This window comes from Anopheles darlingi, chromosome 3, assembly GCF_943734745.1.
Source record: "Anopheles darlingi chromosome 3, idAnoDarlMG_H_01, whole genome shotgun sequence".
NCBI lineage: Eukaryota > Metazoa > Arthropoda > Insecta > Diptera > Culicidae > Anopheles > Anopheles darlingi.
The window spans coordinates 39,565,939-39,575,938 of NC_064875.1; the positions used below are offsets into that span (position 1 = coordinate 39,565,939).

The following is a 10,000-nucleotide window of genomic DNA, read 5'->3' on the forward strand; positions in this document are numbered from 1 at the left end:
ACTTGTTAAAAGTATCTTTCACTCTACGGCCACGATAGCAACCTTATACCAACCACTTTTTTAGACAGTCTTTAACGAAAAGTTGCTCTCATGGCCATGCACCGTTGCTTGGAGAGATTCCATTTCATTAATGCACCGCACTGCATATTGATGCAGTTTTTACGCCTCGCCAGAGACGCGTTTTATGTGGGCTTTCGACCACTCGGCTCGGACCGGCTTATAGACTGACAAAAGGGAACCAGCCACCAGAGCGCTGAAGAAGTCTGTAAGTTAGCGCTGGAAGGAGGAAACACAAAAAAACCTCGCCGGAGAATAAGCTCTTCGAATGCTGCCGGCAGACAGGTATCATCAGTAGCAACATCGATCGAAAGCCGACCTCCGAAGCATGCCACCGGTGATCCCTGGGAGTGTGTGCTCTCTCTCTCTCTCTTTCCCCGTCTCTCGTTCCAACCGCCCCGGTAGGTAGGTAAGGGAACCGGTAGCCACCAGCACCACCGGCACCGGGGTTATGAGTTTTTCGCATGAAAATTTCTGGCAGCATTTTACCAGTTTCTTTTTCTCCGTTTTCGTTGGCTTCTTTCCACCGATTCCCATCCCATCCGAACCCACCATTAACGCCCGAAGCCGGGACGCCGGGACGAGATTATAGTCCCCGAGCCCCGTGGACGAGGCAAAGAAGGAAGCAACAGAAAACGGAATAGTTCTTTACGGGGGAACGCGAGCGCACACCATCCGTCAGAGTGTGGCCTGGCCTGGCAGGCTGCAGCAGATGATAGCAGCAGCATCAGCATCAGCAGCAGCACGGTACCGCACTATATCCGAGCACATCCTTCGCAGAGGACTCCGCAGAGGACGAGCCGGCTTCGGTGAGAGCTTTATGATACGCCGAGAATGGCGGACAGTGTAGCTGACGTGAAAATGAATAAGTAATTCCTTTGTCACGTGAGCGAGGATGAGTCTGTCCTGGCCTGCCCTGGTTCGGACACGGACACGGACCCGGACCACCCGGGCAAATCAGAACATGCGGCCTGGGCAACCGGCCACCGGAAGATTAGTCCATTGACCGTAAGGCGGGTGTTCCGGCCCAGAGCCAGGCACGGCAGACTCGGACACGGACTTCTCATTGGAGAAAGGTAATCAGATTTGGTGGCCTTTGGGCTACCGGTGATCCTGTACCCCCGGAACCAGCTACCGGCTACCAGCTAGTGTCTGGTGCTTTGTGATGTGACGTGAAAGCGAGCCTTTGCACTGGCCACAGGTCTGTCCTGTCCTGTCTGTGCCGAGCGTCTCCGGCTTATCCGGCTTGAGCTGGCACTATCTACAGCCAGCCGGAAGTTGCCTTTACCCGGGGTGGTGGGGGCTGACCAAACGTACGGAACGCCGTAACAAACCCGAAAAGAAATAAAACATTAGCCCTGCGGGGCCCGATAGCAATTTCCATCTTTTGGGTTTGTAAATGTGGAAATTAGATTTATGCGATGGTGAACGAGCACCCAGCTGGCGGCATAGAGAGGATAATGTAATTTTCACTAATTTTTAATGAGCACTTTATCCTACTAAAGCTGCTTAATTGCATGCACTATCGACTGGAAACGACGGGGATTTTCCATGTACTTTATTCTTAACAAGATGCCACGAAGCATCATTTTGGGTGCGGTAGATACCGAGATGCACAATCTGGATTGTCAATTTTAGGGTAGAGCACCCGGCGAACCACGGCCTGACACGCCAGTGGAGCTGCAGCAACATCATCATCATCATCATCGTCATCCAGCAGCATTGAAGGTGTTGGAACAAAAATCCATTTCTCGCTCCCACGCTCCGATGTCGCACTGCGTTGATGGAAGATGGCGTTCGGCACAATGAAAAGCTGTCGCAGTGGGTGGTATGCATGGATAAAGGACGCTTTTATCAGCTCTCATCGATCGAAAGGCTCAGAGAAAACGAGAGAGACAGGGCGCGACCGATACAATGATGTTACGCAAAGAAAGTTTCCTCGTTCTCTCGAGTCTACATTGACGAGTTTCACTACCACCGAAAGAAGCGAATGAGATGAGCGCTTCCAAAAGGCTCGGAAGGAAGCCTGCAATTACAATTTCGAGTTGATCGAATCCCCGGGGCCTACACAGCGAAGTGAAGTGTTGAAGTGATGTGATGTGGAAGCAACCTTTTGCCACCTTCTCATCACGCGCGTGATAAAGTGAATTTTCATGCTGGAGTGAAGAAGGAACTTTTACGAAATGCGTCAAAAGATGCTCAGCGGGTTTTGTTCCAAGAGTCTGCCAAATACATCTACTCGGAAGTTGGGAGCAGGAATTTGCGTAAATTTCATTCCCGCGCTGCCAGTTCAGGATAATAATGTGGTGATGTGATTCCGCGCGTGCGCTTGTGTGCACGTAAGCTTAATGACTTTTAAAATACGCCACGATATTAGCTAGAATATGGTAGAATTTACAGTACTCTATACCAAATGAACTGTGCAATAAATCTTCTCGAGAAATCTCTTAGAATTATCTCGTAAATGCATAGCAGAGTAAACAATTTAACCTCACAAATCGAATCGAACTTTTTTTCGAATTCTTTTATGCGAGCGCCACGTGGAAATCAAGTATATTCGACTCGGCTATTCACGGCACCACGCCATGAATCCAGCTGCAAATGACCAAAAAGAACAAACCAAAAAACCGGAAGAGCGAAGTTCCCAAACGTGTCCGCATTTCTATGACATCCACGCACTCGCGCCGTGCGCCACAATCAAGCCACCGGAGCCGGAGGTGTTGAAAGGATCGTCTTCCTTCTCAGCGTGATCAGGTCCAGCAGACTGTGGGTTCTCGCAACCTCTCGAGTTGGCCAACATTGTATCGCTAGCATCGAACAGCCAAACAGTAACAGTCGGAAACGGGGGACGGGAACGTGCGAAACTTTGCACACGGCGGGAACACGCGTGGCGCGTGACGCGTGCCGCGAAACTTCTTATGCTGCGTCTTATGTTGCACTCGGAATATTAAGTAAGGCACCCGCCCCGCAGGCACCTTGGTGGGATTGAGATTTTGCCCGAAAACCATTGTTCCGTTCGCTCCGGAGGCACCTTGCGCCTTCGCTTGATGTTTCCAATCGCAGTTAACACCTGTAAAGAGATGTTTCCTCGTGATGTTCGCCGCTCGCCACGCCACGCCCCGCACCAGCGGACGTGTGAATCAAGAAGAGCGCTGGAGGAAAGCTAAGTTAATTTAGCCAGAGAAATGCCGGCAAAGAGCATTCCAGCAAGTTGCCAGTTGCCAGTTCACTGACGTTGATTGCACTAATTGAGTGGCTAAGGCCTGCTGGTGGTGATGATGGTGGTGATGGTCGAGAGGTCTCGACTTTCGACTTTTGCTCGAGACTCTGCTAAGCTCGATCGATGCATACTAATCGCCCTCTATTTTGGGGGGAACCGAACAAAAACCACCGGGGCAAACAGGCCCTGTAGGCTGCAACCTCGGGGGATGGAATGTGAGTTCGTTTTAGGTGGGATTAGTGAGTGCGAGCTCGCAATTCTTGGCTGGATAAGACCTTTTTCAATTATTTGCCCACACAATAGCAGACCAAACGGTGACCATTTCTCGGAACGAAACTCGCTCGCCACCGCCAGCAACCCAAAAACATCATCAGCTCCGGATTGAAATGAAGCTTCTACCTTACATCAACTTCTCTGGTTGTGGATTCCCTCATTGTACTTAGCGGAACTTACTTCTTTGATCTGTAACTTGAGATCGGGGCACGCTCGATCGTTTGTTTTGCGAACCGTTTATCCCCAGCCCCACAACAGTCCACGGGCCATTTCCGGGCTGAAGGCGCATCTGAAGCACAACTACGGCATCCACTTCTTCCACTCTGGCGAGCAACATAATTACCGAGAGATTAGGGATTTCAAACTTCATGTCCATCCATGAGTCCATGCACGCGGTGCGCGCGCCTGCTCAGGAAGTACTCGACTTCAATAGAAGTCATTCATTCGTGAGGAGCAACTTATGACGTCCCTTGATGGGCTCTGGCATCATGGAGGTTGCTTTGTAGTGAGGCAACTAACATCTCGCTCGTCGGTACACATTTGCCACTAATTTCTCATCCATTGCCATCAGCACCATTTTCAAAAGCGTTCCTCACTCCGAACGAGAGACCTTCAAATGCGTAACAGTAACCGAGAAACTTTTGTGCTTTTGCGCCTAATGCTCGCCAGCATTCCATCCATCATCCACTTGCGTGGTCGGTTTTAATATTACCGTAAACTTGACTTTCATGCAATGCTGGTCCTTCGTTTAAGCGACCAGCGACTGTCGGCACATCGCCATGTACCATGCTGCTATGCGTTGACAGTGTAAAGCGAAGAAAGTTTGGCGTGCCGGCCCTGGCATCTGTCGCGGTTGTGGTCCACTATCCGGTTTTCGGTTTGCAATTTGTGTGATCCAGAAGTTGACGCGACTGTCAGAATGCAACATAGAGAGTGCAGTACATACAACAGGGAAGAGAAGAGCAGTTTTAAATGCTCAGAACGGAGTTTTCGGAAACCGGAAACACTATCTCACTAAAGAGTTGAAGAAAAAAGCAATCTCTGTTTATATTTAACAGCGGAGACAACATTCAGTCAGCATACTATGTAGCTTCGTGCTATCACTGTAGAAGAGTATCGTCACATAAATGAGAGGAAAATCCGTCGACAACTTTGCAACTCAATTATCTCAGGCAGAAATCTTCCCAGAAGTTCGGCTACGCGCTACGCTAAACACTCCAATTCGTGCCCAGCCACAAGTGCCGAGTGCCGAGTGTTGAGAAAAGAAATCATTCCAACTCTCAAGCGACCGCTTAAGAAACAAAAGGAATCGTGGCATCGTGTGTGTGTCCCTCGAGAGACACGATTCCATATATCCATCCGGCATCCGGATTGTTTTCCCTTCGCGTCCAAACTGTTGCTTCCATACTCACTTGACACTCGTAGGTACCGTGATCCCGGCGCTGCACGAACTTGATCTGTAGCGTCCACGTGTTGGAGCCGGGCGTGTGCAGAATCGCAAACCGCTCGTCGTTGGTGTACATCTGGGCGCCGGACGACAGGATGTGCCAGTCCCGCCGTCTGATCCATGAAATTTGATTCTACGGAGGAGAAGAAGCACAGAACAAAGGCCACCGAAGAGATCCCACGACAGGTCCAGTCCAGCCCAGCAGCAAAGGTCACATTTGCGTGATGTTATGTTAGGTTTTTGTTGGCGCGATGTTGTTGGTGGTGGTGATGGACCGTAAGGAGAGAGAGAGAGAAAGAGAAGAGAAAAATGTCGGAAAAAACATGAAAAACAAACACAATAGCAGCATAAATATCCGATGAACCGTGTGATCGACGATCGGTGATAAATCTTGTGGGCATTTAGTAAATAATACGGTGCGAGGTGGATGGTTGGTTGGTTGTGGTTGTGAATGCTACTGGTTGGTGGTTTCTTAAGATAAAGTTCCCCCGTTCGCTCCACACCAGCGGTGCTCTTGACGGGGTGCTGAAAGAAACACCAGTTCGGTTCGGTTGGCCGCATCATCGGCTCGGTCTAGGCCGCAATTACACGACTCGATAGAGCTCGAGAAATTCGGAAGAACGGGTGAAAAGGTGCTCGTTTCTATACGTGTGTCAGTGTGTGCATGTTCCGCTATAACTCAATATTCCAAGCTCACTTCCTCTCTCTCGCCCTTTAGACAACTAAAGCAGAGGCATTATGGTTTCGGATCATGCTCTTCGTCACGACATTCCTCTCCAATATGCTAGCGGTGATGGCGGTGGTGGTGGGTTGGTTTGACGAGCCGACGGACCGCACCGTGTATCCGCGTAGTGCGGAATAAAGTTCAAAATGAGGGATGAATATAAATGAGCCAACGTTGGGCAACTTCTAGCCTCGGGCCCTTCCAAAACTCGGGCACGTGTTTTCTCGCAAGACTGTTGAAAGAATGAAATATATTCAATCGATGCGTTGGTTTCCTTTTCTGTCGATGAAATGTCGGCTATAGTTGGTTGTTTCTGTTACCACAATGATCGCCAAGATCGTGTGAAATCTATCGAACGCTTTCTAGTGTGGATTTGGTGTGGAATCAAATAAATTCACTAGAAACTAACCAATGCAACATTTTGCCAGTCCGTTTACTTTCAGCCTCGGTAAGATTTGCTATTGCATTAGCAAATTCTAAATATACTAACGATGAAAAATGTTGCCAATTTTTTGCATGTCATATACAGAATTCGTTTCGTGGAAGGAAACTATCGTTTCATTGCTATCCCAGTAATTTAACGGATATATTTTAACAAATATATTTGGAAGACATTTGCTGAAAAAGGCTTAATGCAGAAACATTTAAGTTGTTCAGTAAGTGCGATTGTTAAGCCCAAAAGACTGCACAGAGTGCATTAGTAATGTAGGAAATTCTAGTAAAATCGAGCACTACCAACTCTGCATTCAAAAGATGCATGCCACTATTAATATGCGCACGAATGACTGGTTTATGAGTATGGGTAGCTATTCCAATTGAAATCAAACGGTTGATCAACTATGTGAAATGATCCGTATGATTCGATAAAAAAGTTCAATAGTCTATTGATAGCTTGATTGAAAACGCATTTGATAGAAATACTTTAGATTGGTAACAGTAGGGGGAGAAATTCCCTGAATCGAAATAGTCACAATCTGGATAGGTATATACTGGTATTTAAATCAGAATTCGACGGTATTTTTAGTAATGCAAGTACAAGAGATAATGAAAGTAGAGATAGAAAAAGACTGGGCATAAAAGCAGCAGTAATTTTTTTCCGAGCATCTCTAATCATCTTTCTTGAATGAACATGACTTCCTAGCCTATTGCCAGGAACATTTTACTACCGTACGCTCGAAGCAGTCAGCTATTTCGGAGGTCAACTGGTTGTAAAGCAAAAAATCTATGCTGCGTCGTGTCAACTGTCTTGTCAGACGAAAAAGGTTCTGGGAAAGGACCCATTCAACTATCAACAGGACAACTATACGCAATAGTTTTACTGTGGAGTTCTGTCAGACACAATTTAAAGTCCTCAGCAATAATCTGATTACTGGAAGTGTAAGAATAAAATGCATTCCACGAAGGACCTATAAAATTCTACCTTGAAACAAGGCCAAGTAAGCATTTACGTTATTTTCCCCAACCACTGTGTAATCCAATTTTGTTCGACTTCAGCTTCGCTTTCCCGGTTGCCCGATTTAATATCTCACCATCGGCCGCAGTGAACCGTATCATTGGACAAAAAATATTTATGCAACATTTACATTATCAATGATTGGTTGTCAAGACGACAGGCAGACAGGCACACGGTAACGGAAAGAGTGCGAAGAAGACAACCCAACGAACGTTCCTGACTTCTTGCGGTGGTCCTTTTCGCGGAAAGGATTATCCAAATAATAAATCGGCATCGCTCCCCTTCTGAGCCCCCCCACCGGGGACGTGTTGCTACATCAACTGGTCGTATTTACGCGCCAATCATATTTTCTTTCCACACACACATACACGTGCGCGTGCTAGAGCGCTTCGCTCTTCCTACCGGGAATCAATCTCGAAACGGGGAACCATCCTGTGGATCCTGTTTTCCTTTTTCCAGTACATTTTAATATTCCTGCTCTCTCGCGCTTTGCACGCTGTTCGCACCCGCAGAGTAGAAGTCGCTGATAGAAGCTCCTATTTGGGAACACCATTCCCATTGCCATGAACATGAATTTACACCTCGAGCACCAAAAAAAAAACCCAGGACCTGCCCTTCGATCCGCTTCCGTTTCAATCTTTAACACACCACACAAGGGCGGGAATGGTGCCCCCGGGCTGGTTGGCTTCCTTGTTGGCGAACAATCAATACATTTGGTGATGGCCAAGATAAATATCAAGCCGGGCCTTGGCTCAGGCCCTCGCACGAGAGGCACGTGGCTCCCAGGGCGAAAAGAGTGGAAAAGGCGGGAGGAAATAAATCTTGATTCACTGTTGATTGTTTTGTACGAGGAGCGCGCGCGCACGGCCCAGCCTTTTGCTTGTTTTCGGTTCGGGCGAAGAAACCGAAAAAAATGGCGGAAAATTGCTTGCAGCGATCCGAGCGATCCGTCGGTGCTGTCGGTGCTGCATCTCCTCACACAACGAAGCACGGGAAGCAGCCACTTTTCAGTTGCCGCTTTGGCTTCCTCATCGGCCATGATGCAATGATTGTTTTCCTTCTCCTCCTTTTCTTAATTCCATGTTGCCTTCGTTTGTCTCTTGATTTCGTTTCGGCAACGAAGGCAAAGAGTGAGGACTGATTCCTAGAGAGCACCTGCACAGCGCCTGTTTCCGAGACCGGTTTGCCGAGCCTTGTCTGGCCTGGTACTGAGATAAAAATCGGATTTTCGACTAGCACCGGTAGCAACGTATGTGAGGGAAATAAAAATGGCGCAGATTTATCTCACCATCCGCTTTAACGGCCCTCGCTCTCTGGATAGGCGGATGATGTTGTTGTTGGGTGGATAGATGGTTGGTTGGTTGGTTTGTTGCTGATTCTTGGTATACTTTTTGGTTCGTTCGTTCAAGGTCCGAACGAAGCGGCTGTTTACAGGTTGATCATCGACATGCGATGGTCCGAAGCTTCCGAAGGACGTACTTCTGGACGACGCCATCGCTATTTAACAAACACAAGACAAAACAGCCCAAAGCGTAAGATACGCATCGTGAGCTACCTCTTGATCCCCCCCTAGCTGGGGGGGTCTCTTCACGACTCAACGCGACTACTTAATGCTTCTATTTTATCGGCAATCATTTTTCTTAATGCCAATGGCAACATGGCGCCCCAGTGCCTACATTTTATGGTTTCCCTCGTCGAGGATTCGAGCCATACATTCATCACAGCTTCATCGCCAACGAGTCATTGAACGCCTTGCGGAAGCGGAAGCTTCTCGTCTTCTGCTCTGTTGAAGACAAAAATCAAACATTAGCCTGTCAGCAGCATGTCGGATCGGATCCAAGCCCACTAGTACACGCACTGGTTTTGTAATCGAATGGACGGTACGACGGTGGTCACAGTGAAGGTGGTGGTGGTCGGTAATTTATGGTACGATATTGAAATGTTATTACCGACCATTTACCGAGCACTTGCCGGGGGGTTGGGCGATTTGTTTGCCTAATTTTATGTCCCCTCATCTTTTAACGGCCTATGATGGAGGGTGGTTAGGAAGGGGAGGTGTGTGTGTTCAATTAGTAGCACCGATCATCGGTGGTAATTTCCATTCATGTACAGTTTTTTCTCCATTTGCTTACTAGTAATTGAATATAAGCACGTGCTTTCGCTATAAACTACAAGCGAGCATAATGTACATAATGTACGGACCAGCAGTAGCGATGTATGAACGATGTACACAATATGTCACATTGAGTTGGAGTGTGTGTGTGTGTGTGTGGCTTGATGGTTGGCACGTGTCCTGTCGTGCTCTAAATGCCGCTGCCTTTTAATAAGAGCATTCACCGTCAGGGCGCCAACAGGGCGGTCCACCAAGGGCCACACACCGGTTATGTCAAAGGTTATGAACCGTAGGGTGGTTCGAGCTTTCTGGCCAAAAAATGGGGGGCCATCTGGTCCCAATCGTAGTCACACATGGATCGCAGCACACAATACATCGTAGGTCATGGTGGCCGAAAGAGGGTGAAGAAAATGGGCACGAAACACAACTATAATTATGGTATCCACGGGAGGTGACGACGACGCCGACAACGACCGGTAGCACTGTCAGTGTCAGTTTGCAATGGACACGCCAGGCTGGGGGAGGTGACCTTCTACATTATGAGAATCTCGACCCCCTCTTTCCGGGGCCGGGAGCCCATAAATAATTCCTCGAATATGTAAAAGCTGAGAGCGGCCAGTTCCGAAAAGTGAGAAACAAAAACGTTGAAGCTCCTTGCCACCCAACGGTTCGCGCAATACGAAACACAATGAAGGACGCAACAAACACTTCGG

At 48.1% G+C, this 10,000-nt stretch overlaps 1 protein-coding gene across 5 annotated transcripts in view; it reads right to left on the minus strand.

The window, feature by feature from the left end:
- Positions 1-10,000, minus strand: part of LOC125957719 (zwei Ig domain protein zig-8) — a 205,896-nt gene that overhangs the window by 89,590 nt on the left and 106,306 nt on the right. For all 5 annotated transcript variants that reach the window (XM_049690603.1, XM_049690606.1, XM_049690607.1 and 2 more), the window contains one exon: positions 4,963-5,130. In XM_049690603.1, coding sequence (XP_049546560.1) covers positions 4,963-5,130 — 168 coding nt within the window. The remainder of the gene's footprint in view (positions 1-4,962; positions 5,131-10,000) is intronic.